This window comes from Neomonachus schauinslandi, chromosome 5, assembly GCF_002201575.2.
Source record: "Neomonachus schauinslandi chromosome 5, ASM220157v2, whole genome shotgun sequence".
Classification (NCBI taxonomy): domain Eukaryota; kingdom Metazoa; phylum Chordata; class Mammalia; order Carnivora; family Phocidae; genus Neomonachus; species Neomonachus schauinslandi.
In genome coordinates, this window is record NC_058407.1 from 152,597,509 (window position 1) to 152,625,141 (window position 27,633).

Sequence of the window (27,633 nt, forward strand, 5' to 3'; positions counted from 1 at the left end):
CTTTCTTTCTTTCTTTCTTTCTTTCTTTCTTTCTTTCTTTCTTTCTTTCTTTCTTTCTTTCTTTCTTTCTTTCTTCCTTTCTTCCTTTCTTCCTTTCTTCCTTTCTTCCTTTCTTCCTTTCTTTCTTTCTTTCCTTTCTTTCTTTCTTTCCACCAAAAAATTATTTTTTTCTGCTAGTCCCTTCTGTGGAAAGCTTCCTTTGACCCCACACTCCCTCCAGCCACTATCCTGTTTTCCATCCTTTCATAGCCGAACTTCACAAAAGATTTATCTGCACACTTTCCACTCACATTCACTCTGGTAAGCTTCCTGAACTGCCAGCTCTGTTGACCTTGCTCATCAGGATCACCAAAGACATCCACGTTGCCAAATTCAATCGCTGTTTTTTTTTTTCTTTAGCTTACTTCCAGAAAAGTAGCCAAAAAATATTTGTTTCTGAACAAACCTTACTCAGTTTATCAAAAGTTCCCATCTTCTTGGAATGCTCTTCTCCTCTTAACTTTTAAACATGGGTAAGAAACTTGATCTTAATAATCTTGACAGTTGTCACTTACTGAGTGCCTCTCTTGGGTCAGAGACTATGTTGAATGCTTTTACATTTATTGTCTCAGACAATGAGCCACAACACATGTTACCAAGAAGATTGTAGTTCAGAAATATTGAGTTGCTTCCGTGAGATTACCCAGCTAGCCTGTGGTAAATCCATACTATAGCCCTTATCTTATTCAGATTTACTTCTATGATGCGTTGCACTCCTTGGGGTAAAAAGCATTCCGTGCTCAGCCATGAGGGATAAGTGGTTTCAGGTCTTTTTTTGAGGGAGTGAAGCTAAGGTGTGGAGAAATTTGCTCAACAGAATAGAAAGGATTTTTGTGAGAGTAGTGTGTGTTGGGGCGGGGCTGGGGGGGGTGGTAAAAAATGAGCCGAGGGAGACAACTCTCCCAACAGAAGGGTCATCATTGGCCTTACTTACCTATAACTGCTTATCCCAACCTGAGCCCCCACTTCCTGAGGCCCCAGATACATATGGGGGACCTGCAGGTAGCACTGCATTCTCTGGCTGGTGGCCAGTCAGGGACTCTGTTCTGCGTGATTTATTCTTAACAGTCCCCATGAACCCCTCCTTTGACTAGCAGCCACATAGCCTGAAGGCTGAGGCAGGTGAACCTCACACCATGTCCTGAATACTAACACCTGCCCCTGTTGGGGCAGTCTGGTTCAGGTGAGTTCCAGGGCCCCAGGCTGTTCCCTGCTTCATCTGGATGTGGACAGGCCAGGGGGTTTAGGGGGGGGAAGAGGGAGGCCCAGGACTGGGTCAGGAGGCCTGAAGGAGTACAAACAGCCTTTCTCTTACATGACGGGTGGAAAGTAGAAAGGCCCAGACGGTTTGTAGAGACCTTGGTCTGTAAAATAATAGGCCCCTCTTTTCCCAAGAGGAGCCCTATTATCACTTGACCAAAATGATTATCACAGATCAGCAGCATGAAATCTGTGGTCAGCTGAATGATGACTTCCCAGTACGTCTATGTCTAATCCCCAGCAGCTGTGAATGGTACCTCACATGACAAAAGGGACCTTGCAGTAGGATTTAAGTTCAGGATCGTGATGTAAGGTTGTCTGGGCAGGCCTGTGAGCTAAGGAATGCAGGCAGTCTCCAGAAGCTAGAAAAGGCAAGTCAAGGGATTCTTCCATAGGGGACCAACCCTGATGACACCTTGACTTTAGCTCAGTGAAATTGACTTCTGATTTCTGGCCTTCAGAGCTGTAAGAAAGTTGGTACTTCTTCGAGCCACTAAATTTGTGGCAATTTATCAGAGCAATAATAGGAAACTAATACAGAATCTAATTTGTGTCTCCAGGCAACACTGTCAGCACCTCCCCCTTTTGGGATGAACAGTGAAATCATGTATCTCAGAGGTGGGGTGCTGCCTGATATGAAATTTCATTTGATCTATGGATACTTACTTACTGAGCATCTAGTGTGTCCAAGCAGTGTTCTAGGCATTGGAAATACAGTGGAACAAAATAGATATATCTGCTCTCCAGGGACTTACCCACCAGTGGGGGAAGCAAGCAGTATATTAGTGCACAGCAAAATAGGATGCTTTCAAATATTGGTATCTAGGAAGGCCTCTTTGAGGTGGTGACATTTGAACTGAGGTTTGAAGGATGAAAAATACATCTGCATGAAGATCTGTGGGAGTGTATTACATGTGCATTTAGGCAGAAGTAACAACCATGAGGAGAGAGAGCACTTGAACTGTTCAAAGAATAGACAGGAAGCATGGCTGGAGCCTAGAAAATGAGAGGGAGAGAGGAAAAAGCAGAAGAGATCTGTGGGGCCAGAACTTTCCAGGCCTTGAAGGCATGGTAAAACAGACTGGGTCTTATTCTAAAAGCGATAAAGATTCCATTATAGAGTTAAAACAGGTGGTGTTGCAAGCCTTCAAGACTATGGCTTTTTAAAAGATAATTTCAGCAACTTTATGGAATATGGATGGGTATTGGGCAGGGAGGTACAGAATGGCAGTAGAAGCACACAATTCGGGAGACTTCCAGGGCTGAGAATGGTGGGAGGAGGTGGAGGGAAGTGGATGGAGTCACATGGAAAGAAGTGGGTGGAGTCATGCGGAGATAAGTGGGGCATGTCACTGGATGGAAGGGGTGGAGTCAGTGCAAGTGGGTGGAGTCACACCAATTGGTGGAGTTACTTTTACGGTAGTAAACGAAGGGACTTGAGCATTATGCTAGCACGTTGCTGCTTAAGAGAGTGGGTCACTTACTGAGATATAGAAGACTGGGGACATGTTTGGGGCTGGATCTTTTTCTTACTGTGTCAAAATGCAGCATAAATAAATCAGTCCCCACCCTGGGGACTCCAACCTAGTGGAGATGGTGTGTGCATAGTGGTTAAATGCAGTCTCTGGGGTGAGAGTGCCTAGGATCATATCTCAAGGGCTTCCTAACTTGTGTGATCCTGACAAGTTGCTTAACCTCTCTTTGCCTCAGTTTCCCCATATGTAAAATGGGGGTAATGAAAGTGAAGTTGTGAGAATCACATGACTGAGCAACATGCTGTAAATACTCATTAATTGTTGCAGTTATGGCTTTGCTTGCAACCCTGTATGAATTCCAGACCAAACGGCTCTTCTAAGGTAGCTCCAACCAGGAAAAAGGCAATGAGCAGAACAGGGCCAAAGACATTCAGGAGTTTTTAATCATCTAGCCTCCATCCACCACAATGATATATAATTTTTTTGGAGTAGATTCCCCTTAGAAAATGATGTCAGCATCTGGGAAATGGCTCTTGGCTTTGAAGAAGCTACAGTTCTTCCTTAACTTTTGGTTTCTTCCCTTGTTTTGGAGGTCCCTTTGGCTTAGCCACCTTCTCCTTCTCCTCCTCCTCCTCGGCTGTTTCCTTCTGTCCAGCTGGCTCTTCCAGCACAGTCACATTCTCTAGCTCAGGCAACTTCTGGTCAGGTAACTCTTCCTTGATAAAAGGTACCTTCTTTTCCTTAGGTAATGCCTCCTCTTCTGTCACTTCACTTTGCTCAACAGACAACAGCTATTCAAGAAAAGAAGGGAAGGAGGGAAGAAATAGGATAAAGAAATAAAGAGGCAAGAAATATGTGATAATTGTGATTGTAATTACCAAGCCTTCTTTTACCGGAAATGCCCAGAGAGAGGCACTTGGAGGATCCTCATAGATGCAAAGGCCCATTTGGCTTAGGTGAAGAAGTTCCCAACCATGGTTTTGCCCCTCCAGAAATAGGGCCTTTGGAAAACCCCATTCCTCCACTCAAAGGCCACACGTGTGGCTGCCCTGGGTCTAGCTCCAGGGCTGGACATGTGACCCAGGCCTCTCATGAAATCCGTATCCAGGACATTTGTTAGGACTACGAAGAAGTAGGTGCTTGCTTTCTTTTCTTTTTCTTTCTCTCTCTTTTTTTTTTTTTACAGAGAGAGGGAGAGAGAGAGAGACCACCACCCACAGCAGGGGGAGAGGCAGGCAGAGGGAGAAGTAGGCTCTCCGATGAGCAGGGAGCCCGAAGCGGGGCTCGATCCCAGGACCCCGGGATTATGACCCTAACAGAAGGCAGACACTTAGCCGACTGACCCACCCAGGCACCCCGGGTGCTTGCTTCCTAAGCTGGGAGGGTATTAGCTTAAAACTGTGGGGCCATCTTTGATCCTCCATGGGGAAGTGACTGCTTGGGAATAAAGCCAACATAGAGGAAAGCAGAGATGGATAGACAGAAAATGAGTTTGAGCTCCTGGATCCACCTGTGCCTGATGTTCTTACCAGTTATGTGGATGAAGTTCCCATTATTGCTTAAACCAAAGAGTATTGTTTCTGACATTTGCAACTGAAAGGGTTCTAACTAATATAGATGGCACCTTCCTACAGATGGCCTCACTGAGGCATGAATGGGATTGGGGATTCGGAGAGAATGGGGATGGTTATCCCATCCATCAGGAAAATAATGCCAAAGAGCTGGATCCATCAAGACATCTGGTTACCAACTCGGGAACGGTGGACCCAGGGAAGCAGCCTTAGGAGACCTTACAGTCTTTCCGTCTGTTTCTAAAGTCTGCTATTTCTGCTTCCTTGTAGTAAGTGCCCTTGAAATAAAGTCATTCAGTATAGGTCATTGTTCACCCGTCGTCAGAGAGCTCCAGAGAACACAAGATTATGGGACTCTTGGCACACTCTTCCCTAGTTGTTTGAGTTCTTGATGATTCTTTGTGGAACAGAATAATCCTGGGTACTGCCGTTTTTGCCTTACCTCATCCTCATCCTCAATCCTGATCTTGATTTGACTTTCCAGGAAGTCAGAAAAGCCCATCAGGGTGTGTTCTCCTGTATACAGTACAGCCTAGGAAGAAAACAGAACAAGGTCAAAATGGTAGCTTCTTCCTGCAAAATATTCAGGGATTGCTACATAAGATAAATCCAGGGTCAAATTCCTAACAACCTGAGTACAATGAGCAGATTCCTTAGCCTCTACGAGCCTCCCTTAGCATGGCTCTAACATAAGGATAATAAAAATTCCTCCATCATAGGTTCAGAGCATGGACCTCAGAGCCACACTCTCAGGGCTCAAACCCTGTGTAACCTCTCTATGACTCAGTTTCGCTATCTGGAATGTAAAGATGATAACATTACCTACGACATATGTTATTATGAGAATTTAATGAGTTACTATATGAAAAGCACTTAAAACAGTACCCGACTCACAGTGAGCACTACATATAGTTATTATTATTATTATGACTAGTTATTATTTTACAAAGCTTCTGATACATGATCATTGCTTAGCCATCCCTAGTTCCCTTTCATCTTTCAGTCTTTAAGAAGATTATGAAGCTGCTTACTGCCCACTGGTTGTCTACACTCCTTTTCAGATAATGGGAGATCTGTGACAGCTCCACCCTCTCAACCCAGCCTCATTTTCCACAACCCCACGTGCATGTTTTGTACCAGAAGGATGGCCTCTCCTTCACAGTGCTGTGGCCACCCTTCTGCCCACCTCCTCATGCCTATTATACTTCCTGCCTATAGTTCACACCCCTCTGCTAATCTGATTTAAATCTTCAGCATTCTTTAAAATTCCATGTCTGCATGGAATATCTGCGCTCCAGAATCTGTCCCCTTCAATTCCAGTTGCAAGTGGAAGTGGGCCCACATCATGACTTCTCTTCCACTCTCAGTCATACTCTTCTTGGGGCAGGAACCTTTGCTTGCAGTGCTTTGATGGACACCCTTCCCCAGGTGCCAAAGCAGCATAGAGAGTATGTTCCATGACACTGGCAAAGCTTGGTGATTGTGATACTGGTATGTAAAAGACATTGACCTGTTTTTCTATCATGTGTTCTTCCTTCTTCTTGTAGCACCCCACCCCCAAGATTCACGTGGAGTTCCCCGCCCCCATCTTATTCCATAGAGTCTGGGTAGAGCTCAGCCCCAGTACCAGAGGGAACCAGGCCTGACTTATCAAGACACCCACATCTTCCTGATAACAATGCCTGGGTCAGGGAAGAACAGCTGACCCAAGCTAGACCCAATTCTAGGAAGTCTTGGGACTTTGGGGGAAGCTAATGGAAAACACTCTTCAAATTGAACACGAGAGGATAATGGGGGCTGGAGCTGAGAATGAAGCTGATTTGGTAGAAGGCAGAGCTGGAGATCAGGAGAAACTGGGTCCATGATAATGACATAATGATATTTTCAGGTATGTGGGTCCCAAGAGCCCCTCACTTGTTGAGAGTCAGTGGGGAAGAGCCTGAAGAAGGGGTACCGGTCTAGGTACATCAGCTGAATGTCATTTGCCGTGATGTCCATCTTGGCAATGGTGACTGTCGAGTGGTTTTGATACTTTTTGCCCAATTCCTCCAACACTGGGAACAGTGCCTTACACTTTTCCGACCAGGGTGCATCTGGAAGAGAAGGGATGTTGTGCAAGCTCACACTAATAAAGACTGAAAGCCAGCGCTACCCCAGAAACACTGTCACCGTGTTCTACTAATGGTCCTGCTATTTTGCAAATTGCATTCCATCTTTCTTTGAATAGTATATTACCTTATTTTACATTTCAACCACAGTACTTGGTCATTATTAAATAAATTAGAAAAAAAAATAATCTTGTCCCCGCTACCCAGCCACTAACACTTTGAGCATGCTGGGACATTTTCTTCTGTTTTTTTTTTTTTAAAGATTTTATTTATTTATTTGAGACAGAATGAGAGAGAGAGAGAGCACATGAGAGGGGGGAGGGTCAGAGGGAGAAGCAGGCTCCCTGCCGAGTAGGGAGCCCGATGCGGGACTCGATCCAGGGACTCCAGGATCATGACCTGAGCCGAAGGCAGTCGCTCAACCAACCGAGCCACCCAGGCACCCTCTTCTGTTTTTTTTTTTAACATGGCTTTCCACTCCAGTTGAAGGAAAAAACATTACACTAGACGATTCCTCATGTTCTGCCAGAAATCGTGTGTGTGTGTGTGTGTGTGTGTGTGTGAGAGAGAGAGAGAGAGAGAGAGAGAGAGAGAGAGCACAAGAGTTTTTCAACAGAGGTTAAGCTCACAGCCCAAGGTCACCCAGGTAATTAAGGAGAGGAAGTGGGATTTGAGGTCAGGCTGCTTTGACTGGTGACCATTATACCACAGTGCCTTTTAGCCTTTAGGGGCCATTCCTTTAGCTTTGAGTCAGGCCTAGGCACCTAGCCCTCTGGAGAGAATCGGGGACCAGCTCTAACCTTCCCTGCTCATCATCCCCTTAAAGTTTCTGGCTCTGTGGGAGGGGTGGCCTCAAGGGCCCCGACACTCTACATTTGGATGATCATCCCTCCATTTAGAAACCAAGTACTTCCATGACCATCTGTTCTCCCCACAGCTCCCTTGGAGCCGGATGGGCCTGGGTTGGAGCAGGAGGGGGCATAATGGTCGCAGTCCCAGGGGGCCAATCTGACAAGCCTACTTCCAAGAAAATGAGGCTCCTTTTGCCTTTTACCAGAACCAAATGGGCATTCTCCTAGCTCTGGTGTCAGTTAAGTATAGAAAAGCCGCCCTGCCTCTTACTTAAAGGCAACAGATCATGGTTATTCAACCACATGAACTTTAAACACCTCGCCCTGTAGTTTAGAGTCCATTTCAATGAGATTTTTAAAGGCCTGCATGACGCAGTGCAGCCCTCAGGAAGGAATGACATCAGAGCTTGATTTGAACTTTTTGCCTTCAAGTTATTTACTGTGTGACTTGAGGTAAGGTAATTAATCTTTCCGAGGCTAAGTTCCTTGATTTGTATCATGGGGAAATACACTGGACCTTCCTAAGAGGCTTGTTTTGAGGAGGAAATAAGAGCAGGTGTGTACACAGCCAACTCATGCCTGGCTTAATGTCAGTGCTCGATAAATGGTGTAAAATACAAGAGATGTCTGAAGTAACTTCAGCATTATCCTTCTCTGTGTCTCAGGGTGGGAAAGAGGTCCCTGGCTATGACTCTCATGTGCAAATCAGAAACAGCAGAGAAAGGGCAATAGTTCTTAGGCAAGTACTGGAAATAATTACAACAATAGGAATAATAATAGCTGTCATTTATCAAGTACTTGCAATATGCCAGACACTGCTAAGCCCTTTACCTGCATGATTTGAGTCTCCGGCTTGGCCACACCAACTCAGGTAGGTTAAATATGGGCCATTTGATAAGTTACATAAAGCCAGAACTGCCGTTCTTTACAGCAGTGACCAGTCGAGGCACTGGGGTTAGGCTGCCCAGGATCCAATCCCAGTTGCAGCACTTACTTGCTGCCTGACTTTGGAAGTTTCTTCACCTCCCTGAGACTCTGTTTAGTCCTGTGCAAAGTGGGAGCAATAATAGTAGCTACTTTCAAAAGCATGTTGTGAGGATTAAATGAGATAAAGTATAGAATGGCTTAGCAAAAGGCCTGGTATACCATAGCATCGAATCATTGTTAGCCATCAGCATTATTATTGCTATAAAAGCCACAGGACTGGATTATATGGAAGGTATGTTCCAAGAATTAGATTTTCGGGGAGAGTTGCATTGTAGCTGATAGCATCTTGATCCAAACTCTTTGGATGTTTGAAGACCATCCTTGGCATGATGCTTTGATAGATTTTGGAGATTTGGAGGCCCCAGAATTCAGGAGCAGCACTTGAAGAGTAATGTCTGGGCCATTGCCTTCTATGGCCTCTGCAGAGATACTTACAGAACATCACAAATACATCCCTTTCCTTGTCAAAGACCACTATGTTGAAGTTCTTCCCAACGAGCTGCTTAACTGGCCCCTGGTCCCAATATTTTGGAATGTCTTCACTGGATTGATGTTTCTAGGAAGCAAATTTGAGAGGTCTAACAGTCTCCAGAAAGGGGTTGGCATTTGGGGCTCTCTGCCCTGACAGGAAACAATGGAAAATTTTCTCTTGTTCTTATAACCACCTTGGGAAAGAGTTTGAAATGCTTGATGTCCAGACTGGATTATTCAGGGCAAATTGAGATCAGAGGGTTGGGGAGGAGGCAGGGCTTCAAACTGGGATGAATTCTAGAGTGGGGTTCATGTCTTCAACATCTTAACTGGTTTGTCCCTCCCTCCCCCCCAAAATTTAGCTGTTCCCAATTACTCCCAGAATCAAACCCAAGATAATTTACATGACCTATAAAGTCTTTATCACACTTTGGCTCCTACCAGCCTCACCAAGCTCATTACCATTCTTTCCTTGCTTTCTTCAACCATACTGATCTTCTATTTACCCAAAGGGCTAGCCTTCTTCCACCTCAGGCTTTTGTTTATGCCATTCCTCTGCCTGGAGGGCCTTCCCCACTCCTCATTCCTGCTCTCTGTTCTTTATCCAGTTAACTCAGATTTACAATACTTCCCTCATCCCCACACCAGCCTCTAGAAGGGAAGATTCTTTCTGAGGGAGCATAAAGGAGGGTGGAGGCTGGGCATGGGAGATGGGAAATGATGAAAAAGATGGAAATTAGAAATGGGCCAGATCAGGCATGTGACATCTTGTAAGTCATGTGAAGTGTCATCTCTATTGCAAGAGCATGGGAGGAGGAGACAGACACCTCCTGAGGTAGAGCTCCAGGTAGGTTTGTAGATGTGGTGATGGAAAATGAGGGGCCCCTGTCTTAATGATACATGGTCTTGTACTCAGCTGAGACTGGAATAGGAATGGGGTAGGAGGACAAAGACTCGGAGATTCGGAGAATGAACACACTAAGAGAAATTTATACAGAAATGTCAGGACATTTCAGAGAGCCCATGGGAGGTTTGTGATTCTATGAGGCCAGCCTGCCTCGTGGTGGTGTTCTTTTTCTCCAGCATTGGCCTGGAAGAAGTAGGGACATTAAGTCAGTTCAACCAGAGTTGTGGTTTTGCCTTGTAAATTCTACAGGGTGTAAAGAAGGTAGAAGGTGGATAAAGGAATAAGGAAGTTAAGGGAATCATCAGCAGAGCTGTGAACCGTGGAATCCCAAGTTCATGAAGGAAGGCAGAAAAGAGATTGTGAAAGGGGATCAGGAGATTGGAGGCCATGAGAAGGGCAAAGAATTGTAGCAATGTGGATATTAGAAAAAAGAATTAAGAAGATGGGAAGCTTGAAATCAGATTTTCAGAGGGGCTGCCATCTCTAGTGTGTGGCCACAGAGCAGGTGGCTGGGATGGCATGGACACACCAATTATGAGAAAAGAGAGAGACCAGGGTTTTGGATACTGGCATCTCTGGAAATGATGGCAGAGAAGAGATGGAGGGCAAGTCTGCAATGAGGAACTTAAGTCCCCTGACAGTGAAAGGGACATGACTAGAGGACAGAAATGGAGGGAGGGAGCAGGCGATCTAAAGTCCAAATGCATGGGATCTGGGGTTTTGAAGGGAGGAGGAGGAGAAATGACATGGAAGATACCAGCCTCACCACCTGGCCTGTGATGATGTTGTGCATCAGAGAAAAAATGGCTTTCACTTGAGAAGGAGTATCTGTACAGGAATGGACAGAAGGTAATGGGAATCCTCAGAGGGAAGGTGACCAAATATTCTGATTTGCTTGGAAAGTTCCAATTTATTCCTGTTGTTCCAGAATACTTTTAAAGAATGCACCCCCCCCCCCCATTAGTCTCAAAAGTGGTCCCATTTGGAAAATAAAAAATATGGTCATCTAATTCAGCAGGGTGACTGGGGGACATTATAAGTGCTACATAAACAGGAGATACTGTGTTATGTCTGATCCTCCTACAGCCTCTCCTCCCTTTTAGCAAAACAGGCTCCTTTCTAATCTCCCAATAAGAGGTACATGAAACCTTTGAGGCTAAATCCTGATTGCTTAATACCTCGCCACCCTATCTCCTCTCCCCCAAAATCTATCTATCCTTCAAAGGAAGGAGGAAAAGTGTCTTCTTTCAGAGAATGTTGGCCCTGGGAGCTCCTGCATTTCAGTTGGGAGTTCCTGCAAAGGAAATGCCTTTCAAAATAAAGAATTAATGGTGGAATTAAAGGGTCAAGACAGGTCAAAAGTTGAAAAGATTGGAGATGGAGAGATATAGGTATTTCCCCACTTTGAACCATGAGATTCTGCCTCCCCATTCAGATGACCAAAGCCAGCAAAATTATGAACATTTGAGGTTCTGAGTAAACTTTGTCTAAAAACAAACGTACCTTGGCACTTCTATTCAGGAAGCTGCGGCCAAATTTCTTGAGATTTTCATAGGTTATCTCCTCATAAGGCATTTTGTACCTTGCATCAGAGCTTAAGTTTAGGATTTGGACACATGGCATATTAACCTCTGTAATCCTGAAGTATTTGAAGATATTTCCGTTTCTGCGTTCATCTGCATCCACAAGGATGAAAAGGATCTACCAAATAAAATAAAACCTGAGTCTCTGGGATTGGAGGTCATGAAAAGGGTAAAGATTGAAATTAGCTAAGGAATCCCTTACTGAGGGAGAGAAACTTGGGAAACCTTGGGAGAGCACTAAGGGAATGCGAATAGCAGGGTCTATGGCTATTTGCATCTGAAAGACAGAACAAAGAGGCTCCTTTCCATCAGGCAGGGGCAGCCCTGTGCCCCAGGGCACAGACAGGGATTGGCCACCAGCCTGGTTTCACCATCCTTGTGCAGGGTACCATCCACACAACCACAGGAAGTCAGGAGGTGTCCTGAGCTTTCATCAAGGTCCTTGGGCAAAACAGTAACTGACCCTCTCTATGCTGTTTCCTTACCTGTAATGTGGTGATTATAAGAGTATCCACCTTATAGGGTCGCTGAGAGAATTAAACAGGACAATGTGTATAAAGGCTTGGTTCAGTAACTGGGAGGTAAAAATGCTCAATACATGTCAGCTCATTATTATTCTAGATTATTCTTCTGTCAAGGAAATTCATGACTTCATTCACTCATCATTCAACAAATATTTGCAGAGTGCCTACTAGGCATTTTGCTAAGCACTGGGGATATAAACTGCCCAAGGCAGATAAGATCTGCCCTCATGGAGTTTATGTTCTAGTGGAAAAGACAGGCAACAAAGGAGTAAAAAATTAATAAATTCAGATAGCAATGAGTGTCAATTAGACAGTAAAACAGAGCACCATGATAGAGAATGACCATACAGGTGGAGTGAGGTCAGAGCCCGTTGTTAGGTAGGAAGGTCAGGAGTATCTGAGGAGGTGACATTTTAGCTGGGACCTGGGTGATGAGTTAACAAGTCAGGGGAACATGAATCAGGCAGTGGAAACTGTCAATGCTTAGAATCTGCATCCACAGATTCTAAGGAAAGACCAGTGTGGCTTCAGCACCATGAGGGAGAGTCAAGGGAGACAAAGTTAGAGATGTGTGAGATGAGATCAGAGCTCCAGTAAGGAGGCTGGCTTTTATCTGAATAAGATGGAAGACCACTAAAGAATAGTGAGAGCCAGAAAGTGCTATGATAATTTTTAAAAGATGACTCTGGTTGCAGAGAAGAAGCAAGAGGGGAAGCAGGGAGGCCCCAGCAAACACTGATACTCTCAGGTCATTCATCTTTCAAAATATTAAGGGCCCTATTATGTGCCCAATGCTCTTCCCTCTGCTGTGGAGTGGAAAACAAAGCAAAGCATTAGAACCGTCCTTGTATACTTTCAACTAATATTGACTAGCCATGAACAAGATAAGATATGGGGGAATGACCTGTCTGAATAATATTCATCCATTTATCTTTGGCTCTAAAATTGATTACAATCAAATGGCATTCAGGAAGGTAGATAGTTGGGGTAAAGGCTATTTTAGAACCTTATCTCACAATGTATGCCCAAACAAACTCCACCTAGATTAAAGAGTTAAATAAAAAAATAATCTGGAAGAAATATGTCTACATATTGACTGCTATAAGAGAAATAGACGGAAGCAATCAGATCGTGATCAGCTGAATTACATCAAAAATTTAAAATTGAATAAACCAGGAAATTTATTTACAAGAGGTATTTCTGTAATTGGAACAAACTCCCTGGAGAATAGTGTGTGGGATGTAGCACGAACATTAACTATGTTCACACCCTAGTGGCTTTACTGTGTGTTTATTTTGGGTTTCAAAGTTTTTAATTGTTTCATTTGAATTTTAGAGTAATTTTCATCAAAAGGAAAATAATCTGCCATTACTGTACTTTTTACAAAAAATAAAGAGAAAAGTGAAGTAAATTCCCCCCATAGTCCAGGTGGTGGTACATATAGGATAGGTATGGTGCTTGAGAAAAACAGATTTGTTTCTAACGATGGTAGCACTGTTCACTGTACATTTGCTCATTGCTTTACCTGTGACACCTCTACTTCTTCCATGAAGTTCTCCATTTTACACTGAAACTCAGTGGCTAAGAAACTCATGAACAAAATGGCTTCTAAGAGGAAGAGAATTTGAACCAGGTCTGTGCAATGCTAAAGCCTTTTGTCTCAGCAGTTACTTATCAGACAACCTGTGCTGCTTCACACCTGCAGGCTGTTCAGACTCCTTGACCTCAGGTAGGGGTGTTCTCGCCTCCCCCTCATGTCCAGGCCAAAGACCACCCATACTACAGCCCCTCACTCCTGCTAGAGCATCGTCCATCAAGAAAGCAGCCAAACTATCCATGTTCCCACAGTAGACTTTTCAAAAAGATGAGGAAAGGGGCGCTTGGGTGGCTCAGTCGTTAAGCGTCTGCCTTCGGCTCAGGTCATGATCCCAGGGTCCTGGGATCAGCCCTGCATCGGGCTCCCTGCTCAGTGAGAAGCCTGCTTCTCCCTCTCCCGCTCCCCCTGCTTGTGTTCCCTCTCTCGCTGTGTCTCTCTCTGTCAAATAAATAAAATCTTAAAAAACAAACAAAAAACCCAAAGAGATGAGGAAAGAAGAAAGCATAGGTATGGCAAAAAAAAAGGAAGAGACACTGGGCAGGAAGAAGGGAGGAAGCCTGGTTTAAAATTAAGTAGGAAATAATATGTAGCATCAATATGCAAATAAGGAAACTGGTATGCAAATGGATATACAAATCATCCTGGGCTCAATTTACAATCAGCAGGGCAGGCAAATGACATTAGCGTCTATGGGTCCTGGATACCCATCCAACAAGGGCAATAGCACTTTCCACAAACCTTGTTTGTAAATTCCTTTGATGCCAACTTATAATGCTGCATTATCATACCAAATGACTCCGAGCTTTTGGAGGCGAAGAGCAGCATGTGATTCAGGATGTGCAATTCATAAATCAGGTCCTTGTTCTGAAATTACCAGGGAAACAGGTCATCCATGCACACAGCTGTCCCACCCTACCCTTCTCCCAGGGACCCTTTGGCTCACTGACCTCGGTGTTGTATTCAATAACAAAATCTGTGAGGTGCTCTTTTATGACTTGATTGAGGACACGTTTGTTGGTAATGTCATTAATAAGCTCCTCGCGTTTCACAATTTTTCCCTTGGCCAAAAGGAGAAAAGTATTGGAGGGTAGTAGCTTCCATAATGTAGACACTTAATAAATATAAATAGCACAATTTTCCCCATGGACAAAAGGAGAACACCATAGTGACGAGTGTAATCCATAATCTAGGTACTTGGTAAATATGAACAGCCTGGCGGATTAGCCTGTGAGTGAAATATGGGTCTGTGGCAGCTGTGAAAATCTCCAATCTACAAAGCAGGGAGTGTGGTCAATGGGTAGCCAGTTGCTTCGTTTTGAAATCCATCCAAATAGTTGTGCTGATGCAGTTTCTTACACACTGCTCCTAACCAATGACCCTGTGTCAGTGATACTAAGGCAAGCCCATTTCTGGGAGATGCAGGACTTCTCTGGTAGGTGACATTGACCAGCTTTCTTAGAACTTCTCTGCAGGCAGGGGACCTTCCTTCCTTCCAAAGGGTCAGACCTACATAGTGGCCTGATGAGTCTCCCCCAGCTCCCTCTGTTTCCTTTCACAGGCATTCCCCCTAATCTTTTGCATGTCTAATCCTGCTTGATGACTGCTTCTCAGAAGGACTGGGATTAACACAGGGAAGGAAATAATTCTCTGTAGCTCGGGATCAAAATCTGTGGGGGAAGGAGAACAAAGACATAGCTCTCTCCGGCTGATTTCTCCCTATGCTGTCTGTTTCTCTTCACCTTCACAGAGCCTACCCTCTAGTCCAAACCTCTTTCCTGCACTCCTGCAGAATCTGCCTAATGGTCTTCCAGTTTCTCCCCTTGTTTCCCTCCAACCCACCCCCCACCTTTAGCCAGAGTGATGCTCTTAGAAAGCAACTCATGTCATTGTCTTGCTCAAATACTTCATAGCCCCTGTTGTCCTTTGGACAAAGCTGAAACTCTTTTCTGGTCATGACAATAGTCTGATAATGTTAATCCGACTTATGGAGAGCTCATATTGTACCAACCACAGTTCTAAATATGTTATATGTAAGAACTCATTTAATCCTCATAATATTCCACTGAGTTATGAAACATTATTTCTCGCATTATACAGTTGAGGACATCAAGGCACAGAAAAGTGAAGTGACTTGCCCAAGGTTGCTAAGTGAGTGAGAGGAGGAGCCAAGATTCCAACCCAGTGGTCTGACTCTAGAGCTCATGCTCTTAACCATTAAAATAGACTGACTCTGTCCTAAGTGCATTTTTCAAGTTTGCTCTTTGGTTTTTGATATTGTGATGAGGTTTATTCTGTGGAACTTTTAACTTTTTATGTGGTCCAAATTTATCAGTATTTCTTTTCATAGTTTCTGGAGTTTTTGTCATGTTTTATAAAAGGACTTTCCAGCTCCAAATTTAGAAAGCAAAGTCCCCTGTTGTTTCTTTGTTATATTTTTAAATCGGAAATCAGTTTTCGATTCAACTCTGTGGAAGGAGGATATATCGATTTAGCTTTATTTTTTTTTTCTAGATGGCTACCCAATCCTCTCAACACTAGTCATTGAATAACATATTTTCCCTACTGATCTAAAATATCATCTTTATCATATACTAGATTTCCATATGTATTTGGATCTCCTTTGGGACTCTATGCTGTCCCATTCCCAGACACAAATCAGGTTAATTTATTCTCAACTTAAAACCTTGTAATTAATTCTAAGAGCCCAAGTAAAAATGAAGTGGTTCAAAGTCTTAAGCAGGTCTGGGTATCACTTTACCCACCTCCTGTGTCACCCTGGGCAAGTAACCTAACCTCTCTAAGCCATATCTATAAATAACATGATTATTGTAAGGATTTGGCTTTGTGTGGTGAGGGAGTAAGGCATGTTCCAGGAACCAGCCTACAGTTTCTGGAGTACACTGTTCAATAGAACTTTCTGTGATGATGGAAATGCTCTGTAAATCTATGCTGTCCAATATAGTAGCCACTATCCACATGTAGCTAGTTTGATTGAGGAGCTAAAATGTTAATTTAATTAGTTTTAATGTAAATAGCCATATGTGACTAGTAGCTGCCCTATTAGACAGCTCGGATGATCTATTCTCAGATCCCAGAGAGGGAGAGAAGGAAGAAGTGTAATAGAGGCTAGACTGAGGAAGGCCTTGTGGGCCTTGTTAGGGACTTGAGTCTTTATCCTAAGAATAATAGGAAGCCATTAAAGGGCTTTTGGTGGGAAGGAGGTAGGTGGCCATCACTTTTGAGTTTTGGAAAAATTACTCTTTAGGGGATAAGAGAGAATGTGGTAGACCAGTTGGGTAGATGTTGCATTAAGCTATGGGAGATGATGGTCACTTGACTTAGGATGGTAGCAGGAGAAATAGACTCAAGGGATAGTTTGGATTTAAAACCAATAGGTTTGGGGTGATGGACTGGTTGTGAAGGATGGAGAAGAGGGAGGGGTTAGAATAATGCCTGGGTATTCTGGCTTTGCTCAGATGGGACATTGGAGAAACGATGACACCATTCATTGAGAGAAAAAGAAAAAACACTGAAAGAGGATTTGGAGGGGAGGTTATGATGTTAGGCTTGGTCATGTTGAGACATCTGGTAATGGATATGAAAGTCTGGACATAGAGCAGTCTGGCTGGAAATGGGAGATTTGTAAGTCATGGGTGTATGGGTGGTAATTGCTGATGGAGGGTGGGTGAGAGAGCAGGGACCAGAAGAAAACACAGGGCAGAGGACTGAGCCTTAATGAATGGCATTTACTGGTTCAGAAAAGGAGGAGGAGCTAACAATGGAAGATGTCTAGAAAGGCCAGAGAAACTCTGGGAGACTGTGATCTCACAAAAGCTGCCTAGTCCAATGCCACTTAGCTCACAAGTGGCAGAACCAGAATTTGTACCCAAAGCCTGTAGATACATGCATAGTCCACTATTTTGAGCTGGAGACCCTTCACTAGCAATAAAATCCAAGTCTTACCTTTTTGAACACCAGAACACTGTCAAGGATGACGTGGAAACGTCCAATAGCATTGCTAATTGATATCACTCCAAACGTTAGTTCTGGGAAGTCTTTGATCATATCATAGAACAACTCTGCTACTTCGTCCTCTAAATCCTGTTTGGGGAAGGATGTTTGGTGAGGTTTTGGTAGAAAGCAAAACGTCTGGCTTATTTAAGGTCAAGGTGGAAATGGTGACCAATTTATCTCCTCACCTTTCCAAGTTCTAGGGTTTTCCTGGGTTCCCTAAGTCCCCTTTCATGAATGTTACATACTCAGAATACTTCTGTGGCTATGACTAAAGCCAAAATAGGCAAATCCACAGACATTAATGAAAAGAATTGATAAATCCAACTTTTTCCAAGTATCTAGAGTAAGGCTGTTCTAACACACAGGTTGAGACTTTTAAACATTTATTCCTTAATTGCTTTCAGAAAAGGCAGCTGGTTTGACCACATGGATCACCAAATATAAACTTGGTATCAAGATATGGCTGTAGTCACAGCCTTCATTCTATAACTTGAAAGAAAATTGGGGCTGTCAAAAAGTGAGATGAGACAGAAAGAGGTACATACACTCCCTGTGTAAAAATATAATGCCAAAGTTCTGACTTCCGCTGGGGGAAGGTAGGAGCCGTCCAAGTTACAGGAAATGAGTAAAGATATATAAGAAACTCATTCTCCACAAGGAAAAGCGATTTGCAAATTATTTATTATTCAGCGATATTTTAAATGGACCTCCACAAGATCAGTTATACTATCAAAACCAATTTAATAAACGTCAATCTCCTCTCCTCTCTCTGCATTCCTGTCCACCTTTCTGGTTAGCTTCTCCTACCACGTCACCTTCCATTCTTTCCTTCTTCATTTTAACACTGCATTTACTTGGAAAACCAGCTCATTGGAAAAGGAAGAATGGGTATGGTATTAACCCAAATGGAAGACCTCTCCTTACCCCACCCCCACCCAGACACAGGACTCCTCACCAGTCAAAAAGCCACCTCCCACCTCTTGACCCCAGTACCTGGAAGAAGCCAATGATGACCAAAGGTCTAGATTTCACAAACTCTACCACCTGCTGGGTGTTATTGAACAAAAATGCTTTCTGGCTAATTTGTCTTCTCAGCCAAACGACCAAGGCAGTAGATTCAACCACTCCTAGAGAGAGAGAGACAGTTAAATGGATCCCATAGCAGTTTCCTCTTGAATTGGACCAAGGCCTGTTTTCTCCAAGTTTAATGAGCAGAAGCCTCTGGTCTTGGGTTCCCACCCATTGAAGGCCAAGGTCAGTCCTTCCACTCCTTCCCGCTCCAGCCCCAAGGCATGAACATTAACAACAGCAGCTAATTTCACGGACCACTTACCAAGGACAAGGCATTGTGCTAAGCCATTTGCATATATTACATCCCTGCAACAACCCTACCCTATGGGATATTCTTATTCTCCCCATTTTGCAGATGAGGAAATTGAGGTTAGACTTGCCAATAGCCACCCACTAGTGAACCTCGGAATTAAACTCAGAAGGAAGCATGCTCAGTCTTCTTATCTACCCCTTCCAAAGTGACAGGAAGGTGGATTTATTTTAAAAAATATAAATGGATGAAATGTAAATAAAAATACCAGCTAGCTCTGTGACCTTGGGGAAATTCCATTATCGCCTGTTATTATCCTGCTTCCAGTTCCTCAGCTGATATGCAGATGTCCACTAAGGTCATAGATCCTGACTTCCATTTCTCAGCTATCATATGGGAGGTGCCAAGCACACAAAAATCTTAGCTTTTAAAATTGGGAAACATATACCATATCTGGGGAGATGTAACAGTGTGCTAGAATTACATTAGGCTACAGATGGACATGTGTTTGTTAGGATCATCAATTCCACATGATGGTAGATAATGTAAAATATTATTTTCTATCAAAGACTGCTATAGAATAGAATGGAGGATTTAAACTGAATTTTTGAGATAAAGCAATGTTTATTGTGAGTAGCTTTGGACTACATCTATAGGACTTTATTCCTTCATTCATCATTCATTCCTTCACTCATTCACTCATTTGACAAATATGTACTGAGTACCTATTATGTTATCAAGTACTGTGCTTGGTCCTGGGGATATAATGGTGAGCAGAAGCAAACACAGTCCCACTGTTTTGCAGCTCTCATTCTTTTGAGTAGGACAGTTGTCAAGTAATTACACAAACAAGTATATAATCACACCCAAAGTAAGTATTCAAAAGCAAAGTTCAATGAGCCTGTAGCAAAGATACGTGACCTAGACTGTGAAGTCAAGGAGGGCTTCCTGGAGGAGATCACTTATGAGCTGAATACTGAAGGATGCATAGGAGTTAATAAGTAGGCAACAATAAGAAGAACGGAATTGAAGAAGGAAGGAGAGTGAAAGGCTTCCAGGCAGAGCAAGCAGCCTGTGCAGGACAAATTGCTGCATGGGGCTTGATGAATGAGAGTGGGTAAATCGACTGCAAAGGACTCTGTTTTCAGTGTCTTTGCTTACACTTCCTAAGAACTTAATAAGGCCATTTAAAAAACTTATAGTGAGGGGCGCCTGGGTGACTCACTTAGTTAAGCGTCTGCCTTCAGCTCAGGTCATGACCCCAGGACCCTGGGATCGAGCCCCACATTGTGCTCCCTGCTCAGTGTGGAGTCTGCTTCTCCCTCTGCCTGCTGCTCCTCCTGCTTGTGCTTGCTCTCTCACTCTCGCTCTCTATCTCAAATAAATAAATAAAATCTTTTAAAAATAAAAAACTTACAATGAAGTATATTTGCATACAGAAAGGTGTACAAATTATAATGTATAGTTTGGTGAATTTTTGCAGAATGAACACACCTGAGTACCAACCAGATCAAGAGAGACCATTACCAGGCTCTTTGAAGTCCCATTGTGCCCCCTGCCAGCCCCTCACCCACCCCTACCTGAGTGTAACCACTCTTCTGACTTCTAACAGCAGGCATTAGTCTGCCTGCTCTTGAACTTCACACAAGTGGAATCACACAGTATGTGTTTTGGGGTCTGGCTTTGTTACATTTGTGAGATTCATCCATATTGTTGCATGTGCTGTGTAGCATTCTGTCATGTGAATATTCTATAATTTACTTATCCATCCTCTGTTGGTGAGCATTTGGGTTGTTTCCAGTTTGGGACTATTAAGAATTAATTTTCGTGCATGTCTCTGGGGGCACGTTGGATGCATTTCTGTTGGGTACATGCCCAGGAGTAGAATTTCTGGTCATAGGGGATGCTGCATTCAGCTTTAGTAGATACCGATCAGGCCATCTTAAAAGCCACAATGAGTCAGGCCCATAGAAGTTCATAGAAGGATGATGTCCTGGCCTCAAGGGACAGAGAGGGGTGGGGGAAGCTTCATGCCACCCCCAGACCACAGCACTCCACCCTGCTGCAGTCCCCCTCTCCTCCTGGATTCAGCCCCAAAGCTGAGTTTCTATTATCAGTGTTCCCAGCCATCTTTCAGGAAGAAACAAGCACATAGCAGGGAAACAGTTTCTCTTATAGGCATTTGTCTGAAAAAAAATTATGTTCTAAGTGTTCTGGAAGGAACAGGTTCCAAAGTCCTGAAAATACTAAAAAAGGTGAACAAAACTCCTCCAAATGCATTTGAATTTCAGGTCATCAGAACCATCACTCTGATCTCATTTTGTGCCACTTCTCCTGTGGTCCACAATGCAGCCACACCCCCATCCTCCAGCACACCGGGCTTTGGTGTCCGCCAGTCCCTCTGCCTGAGCTACCTTTTCCTCAGCGGTCAGGGCAACTCCTCTGGCTTATTTAGTTTGAGGTTTGGACTTTTCTTACCACCACCATCCCCCTCCCATCAATCCTATCATTCTCTAGTTTATGACCTGTTGCATTTTCTTCACTGAATCTTTTTCTGAAATTGTGATTTTTGGCTAGCTTGTTCACTAGCTCCTGTAATGTCTGGCTCATACTAGGTGCTCAAGAAATAATTATAGGATGAATGAGGTGGATTAATCATATCATAAGCTGGCTTGAAGGAACTTGATCTTGGGCCATCTTCTCTGGGATGTCTGAGCTCTCTTTGCTCCTCTGAACCCCGTGGGGCTGAGGTAGCTCTGAATTTGACAAATAATTTGTTCCTGAATGCCTGCAGATTGGTCACTGCCCCCGTTGGGCAGGTGTCTCCCCTGGCACTTGGCTCTGAGCCAGAGGACGCGGTAACAACTGAGGTGTGAACGCTATGTCAATGATTGACTGGGGCTGTCTCTCCACTGCATATTTCCAAGCACAAGCTGGGAATGCATCATTAACTGAGGCCCTGGAGCCAACCTGAGTTTCCCTCCCTCCAGAGAGAGGGGCATGACCAAGTTTCCCATTATCAATCCTTGGGAGACTAGAGGAGAATCAGAACTCTAGCTTTGACCCAACAAGGACTAAACCCTACTTGCCTCCTGGGAAGGTTTTCATAAAAGCTGGTGCAGGGGACCAGTAAAGCTCTGTCGCCCCTCTTAGCTCAGGGAAGCCCTGTCAAGTTGGCAGAACTGGTATTATTCATCCTGTTTAGGAAATGAGAAATTGGAAGGCTGGCTCAAATTCTCATAACTAGTGTTTGTCCTAAATCCAGGCCCTGGCTCCCTCCCAGCACCCCATTGCCTCTCTCCCTGGTTGGAGGTAACACTGAAGAGGAGGAGGGATGGGCAAGCCTAGTAGAAATATGGGCTGGTTCCTTACCCCAAGTCTGCCTGCAGTGGGTCCTCGCAATTCCATTCCATTCAAACTCAAAAACTATTCATGAAGAACCTAAGTGTTCCAGGCACTGCACAAGGGTCAGAAAACTAATAGTTTGATAATAACAAGAGCCACTTTGGCCATTTATTTTGAGTGAACACAACGTAGAGCAGGGGTTGGTCAATGACAGCCCATGGGCCAATTTTGACCTGACAGTTGACCTTATAAATAAAGTTTTATTGACACCCATTGGTTTATGTGGGACTGCTTTTCCACTGTATCAGCAGAGTTAAGTAGTTGGGAAAGAGATTGCTTGGCCTTAAGCCCTAAAATATTTACTATCTGGCCCTTTGCAGAAAACACTTGTGGGTCGCAGTGCTTATTAGCTGGGGGGCCTCGAGGAAGTTGTTCCATCTCTCTCTGCAGGTTCCCATCTGTAAAAGCACCTGCCACGCTGGGTTGTTGTGACATATGTAAAGGGGCCCAGAAGAGTGATGGAGCACAGTGAATGGTTCAGATCCGTGTCAGGGCTTGTGCCTTACAGACTGGTTTCACCTCGTCAGTAACCCTAGGAGGGAGATACTTCCACCATCTCCATTTCACAGAGGAGAAAAATAAGATTTGACAAGAGGGAAGCGATGGTCCTTCCTTCAGGCATGTGGTAAGGATATAAAGCCAGGTGGTGTCTGCCAGTTTGGGCAGCCTCTTCCGAGGACCCAGGAGAAGAAGTGACATTGGCTCCTGCCCTGTGCTCTCGCTAGACAACGAAGAACAGAATCAGTTCTGTGAAATGAGGGCCTTGAGGGGGAAGCATAGGTGCTGTGGGACTCCAGAGGAGGGCTGGCACCCTGATCCGGGCAGTCAAAGGGGACTTGCTGGAGGAGGCGGTGATGCAGCTTTCCTGCATTGCAGAGGTGGTCCCGGGCACTGGCTCCTACCAAAAGGGGCTCAGACAGTCTGGAAGTTGCCACATTGTCACCTTTATTGCCTCAAAGATGAGTCAGACCTCACGTCCCCTCCCCCCCCCGCCCCCAGGCCACCATTGTCCCACAAGCCCCTTGGGAGCCACTGCACTGCCTGGTTTTGTACGTAATCCGCCTTGAAGTTGGCACTTTTGCGGCTCCTTCCCCTGCAAGTCTGGCCTGTGTCTCATGCCCCCTTGTGTCCACTATGAGAACTGCAGCCCCTGCAGGTGGTAGCTCTCTCTGGACCCTTTAGTTTTTGCAACAAAACTCAAACAGGCTTATTGCAGACTTGCTAAATGCCAGACCCTGCAAAAGACTATCTCAGTTTCCTGATTCAATCATTCACACATATAATGGGAACATTCTACTAGCATAGAACAGGCTGTAATAGGCACATCGGCATTTGTCAGTTTCGTTCCATCCGTGCATCAGTTTTACACACATTTATGCATTTGTATACCTAGCATTTTTAAAAATTAGGACCTACCATGTGCCACACTGAGTCACATAATTCTTCAAGCATTCTTGACACCGAGATAGGGCCTGACACAGGGTAGTTTCTCAATAAAAGCACTGAATAAGTGAATGAATGAGTTAATGAATGAAATGGATGATGATAAAGCTCAAGTGTTTGGTAGTCACCCTGTCCCAGATCTGTTTCATCATCTCCCAGTGTCCCTTTTCTTGGCCTGCGACCCTGTCAAAACCATCCTAAAGTAGAAGATTGGGGCAGGAGGTAGGAGGTGGAGTTAGGAACTCACTCTCTGGTCTCTGGCAGTTGGTGAGGCATGCATCTCACTATCCCACCTCATGGTGTTTCTGAGGCCCACCAGCTGAGACGCAAGCTGTGGTGGAGGCAGCTGTGTGTTCACCAAAATTTTATTTTCCTTATGGACACAGATCAGGGCCATATTGCTCAGCCTTTCAGTTGAGTGGGGCCATGTAACAGAATTTTGGTCATTGGAATGAGATGTGATGTTTGCCACTTCCAAGCCTGGGTCATGAGCACCACCAGTGGCGATCCTCTACCTCCTTGACCCAACTGCTGGCTAGATACAGAGAAAATGGCAGGGGGCTCAGAGGCCCTAAGGGAAGGCAGAGCCACAAGCTGGAAGGAACCTGGGTCCTTGAAAGATTGTGTGGAGCTGAGCCACCCACCTCCACCCTCTGGCTGCCAGCTGGGCTCTACATGAGCAAGAAATAAACTCGTAATTCTATTACACCACTGAAATGCTGGTGTTTGTGTTTCCAGAGCTAGCACTGCCTTGACACACAAGGGCTGTTACCTTTGCAACTGATGGGTTCCGACCTGTTGCCCTCAAAAAACAGCTTCAACTCTGGGGCCTTCTTAACGTCAAACTCCTTCTGAAGTTCCTTCTCCACCGTGATGTCCACTTTGCCAAAGCCGAGCCCGTTCTTGCCTTTGCCCACGACTTCCACAGCTTTGCCCAGTTCCTCAGCCAGGTTCCTGGATTGCTTGGAGGATGGGTTGTCTGAAAGAGCCAGTATAAATCAGAACTTGGTAGAGCCTCTCCCGCTCCCCATCACCCGAGAAGGAGGCTGCGTTTCACCCTCTTAGCTCCCGGGCCTTCTTCGTGCTCTGCTGTACTAGGTAGATTTTCAGAAATGTGGCAGGATGGGAGGCACATGTTTCATGAAATTTGCCATTTGGGAGGCACATCAGGGTTCTTTGGGCTCAGGAATGCTGGAAGCAATACAACTTTGGGCAACTCACTCCAACTCTGTGAGTCCCACTTTCCTCATGGGTAAAATGAGAAAAATAGTATCGACTATCCCATAGAGTTCTCAGCCAAGTAAGACTTATTTAACAATCAGTTATACAGTGCTTATTAATTTCTAAGACTTTCCATGGATTGAGCCATCTAATCCTCTCAGCACCCCTATGGGGTAGGTATGGTTATTATCTCAATTTTATAGATGAGGAAACTGATGGGAAGGCAAATGTCCTACTTGCCCAGGGTCCTGTGGCAGTGAGAGATAATAGCCAGGATCTGGAACCACTCAATCGGCTCTCTACCCAGCACTGGTGTGTCAAACCTTCAGCACAGTGCCTGGCACATGATAAGGACATAATGCATTCTTATTACTGCTGTTATTATTATTGTACAATTTCTATGGTCAGAAGTCAGAGGAGAAAGAATGAGGGAGTATGCGCGCCATCTGGTGGAAAGTTCCGGAGTTACAGGCCAAATTGAGCCACTCCCGTTGCCCTGTAGCATGAATACATGAGGGGACTCTCAAGTAAGGAAGGTCAGGTGTGAGAAGCGGTTACGATGCCCCCCCACTGTGAGCCTGCCCCCCGCTTGGGGTAAATGGTGTCAAAGAGACCTCACACAGTCGAGTAGGATTCATTGGCCCCTCATATTGCTTGGCAGTGAGGTGGGGGTTACGAGTGGGGAGCCCCTATCTGGAAAACAGCCTCAGGGAGCTGGCGTGGGATTCCTGGCCTAAATGAGAGAGGACTAAAAGGCACTCACATTTGCCTTCCTTCTTCCTGATAACACTGAGAGATTGCAGGCCCCTCACCGCCCTGATGTCTGCAGCAGGTGGGCCAAGCCAGGGCCAGGGGTCACTGATTCCCTTTCAAGTCGGAACGCATGCCCTGTGCCAGTCCCCACCCCTCTGCCCTGTCCATCTGGAGTGCACTTGGAGAAGGTACAAATCACTTCCCCTTCCTGGGCAAGTTCCAAGTTCCAACAGAGAGGGCTTTTGTAAAGCAAAAGCCAGAAAGCTAGCTCCAGGACAGCTGGTACATGCCCCACTGCCAGTCAGCACACCTGCTCCTGCGATGGAGCCCAAAAGTGAATGATTGTTTTCATTAAATTCCCAATCAATGCACAGGAAGTGGGACTTTTTGCCTCCCCACCACCTGCTTTGTCACCATCATTGTCTTTGATACCGCCGACCCATCACCGCCAGCAGCTGCTGGCCCGGTGCCCCTGCTCCAGCCCTCAGGCCTCTCCCCCGGCTTCCTTGTGGATCTGGCCCTGCCTGGCTCAGGGGGTGGCTGATTGACATGGTGTCCAAATCTGAGTCTCTAAGGGAAGCAGCTCCGGGCAAGAAAAACACATGGAATGATTATCTAAATGGTGGAGCTTGAAGAGGTCCTACACACAGCCCAGTGCTCCTGGGTATCTGGAATGGATGTGAGAGAAACAGTCTGTGATAACAGGAATGCTGGGCTCCTAAAGCTAGCTGGATAGGATCTAACGATAATAGTAATGGCGATATATCCACGCATCCGTCCATCCATCCATCCATTCATCCGATCATTCATCATTCATTCGACAAATCTTTTCTAGGATCTGCCACGTGCCAGACACGGTTCTGGGTACTGGGGATTTAACAATCAATGGACAAAAATCCCTGCTCTTGTTGGAGAGGACAGAAAGTGAACAAGTATGTGCTATCTTAGATGCTAAGTGCTATGGAGACAAAAGAAGCAGAGCTGGATGCTAAGACTGTCAGGGGGGTTGAGTTTAAGTAGGGAGGCTGAAGGAAGCCTCACCAAGAAGAAACATTTTAATAAAGACTGAAGGAGGTGAGGGAGCAGGTTATGTGGGTATGTGGAGGAAGAGAGTTTCCAGGCAGGGGAACCATAAGTGCAAAGGCCCCCGAGGTGGGAGTATGTGCAGCATGTTTGAGGAATGACAAGAAGTGGAGCAGAATGAGGGGCCTGGGGGTCAGATGACATAGGGCCTTGTCGGCCACTGAATAGATTTTGGTCCCTCTCTGAGGAGTGTGGAAAGATACTGGAGGGTTTGGGGCAGAGTTAGATATGATCCTACTTACTTTTTTTTTTTTTTAAAGATTTTATTCATTTTTTGACAGAGAGAGACAGTGAGAGAGGGAACACAAGCAAGGGGAGTGGGAGAGGGAGAAGCAGGCTTCCTGTGGAGCAAGGAGCCTGATGCGGGGCTCGATCCCAGGACCCTGGGATCATGACCTGAGCTGAAGGCAGACGCTTAACGACTGAGCCACCCAGGTGCCCCGATCCTACTTACTTTTTAACTGGACTGTACTAAATGTTACATGAACATTAGACCAAAGGGGAAAGAGAGTGGATCCAGGGAGACCAGTTGGAGGCCTCTGTAATAATCCAGGTGAGAGATGGTAATGGCTTGAGCCAGGGTAGTGGCAGTGGAGGGAGTGAGAAGTGGTCAGGGTCTGAGAGATTTTGAAGGAGGAGATGACTGGTGATAGATTGGCTAGATGGGAGGAGATGATAGATTGGATGGGGAGTATGAATGAATGAGAGGAGTCAAGGATGACTCTGAGGTCTTGACCGGAGCAGCTGGATGGCTCCTGCGGCTGATGGTGATGATGGTGGTGGTGACAGTAATGATAACAAGGTAACAACAATGACAAGTTATTGAGCACTTACTGTGCCAACCCCGTTGCTATCCTGTTAATCCTCAGAACAGCCTCTGAGTTATCTACCATTCCAGGTGAGAAATGTTATGGACAAGAAACAGAAGCCCAGAGGTCTTATAGCTAATATGCGGTTAGGCTGAGATTCAACTCCAAGGCTGACTGACTCCCAGATTCACGCTCTAACTGACCATATGGG

The 27,633-nt window shown here is 45.0% G+C and overlaps 1 protein-coding gene across 1 annotated transcript in view; it reads right to left on the reverse strand.

Moving 5' to 3' along the window:
- Window positions 1–3,244: 3,244 nt before the first annotated feature.
- Window positions 3,245–27,633, reverse strand: part of PDILT (protein disulfide isomerase like, testis expressed) — a 34,040-nt gene continuing 9,651 nt past the window's right edge. Inside the window, exons 2-11 of the mRNA XM_021698291.1 lie at window positions 24,329–24,535; window positions 18,381–18,514; window positions 17,337–17,474; window positions 14,321–14,431; window positions 14,112–14,237; window positions 11,173–11,370; window positions 8,727–8,847; window positions 6,260–6,438; window positions 4,788–4,877; window positions 3,245–3,565 (exon numbers count right to left, since the gene is read on the reverse strand). Of these exons, the coding sequence (XP_021553966.1) occupies window positions 3,323–3,565; window positions 4,788–4,877; window positions 6,260–6,438; window positions 8,727–8,847; window positions 11,173–11,370; window positions 14,112–14,237; window positions 14,321–14,431; window positions 17,337–17,474; window positions 18,381–18,514; window positions 24,329–24,535 (1,547 nt within the window). The 3' untranslated portion in view covers window positions 3,245–3,322. The remainder of the gene's footprint in view (window positions 3,566–4,787; window positions 4,878–6,259; window positions 6,439–8,726; window positions 8,848–11,172; window positions 11,371–14,111; window positions 14,238–14,320; window positions 14,432–17,336; window positions 17,475–18,380; window positions 18,515–24,328; window positions 24,536–27,633) is intronic.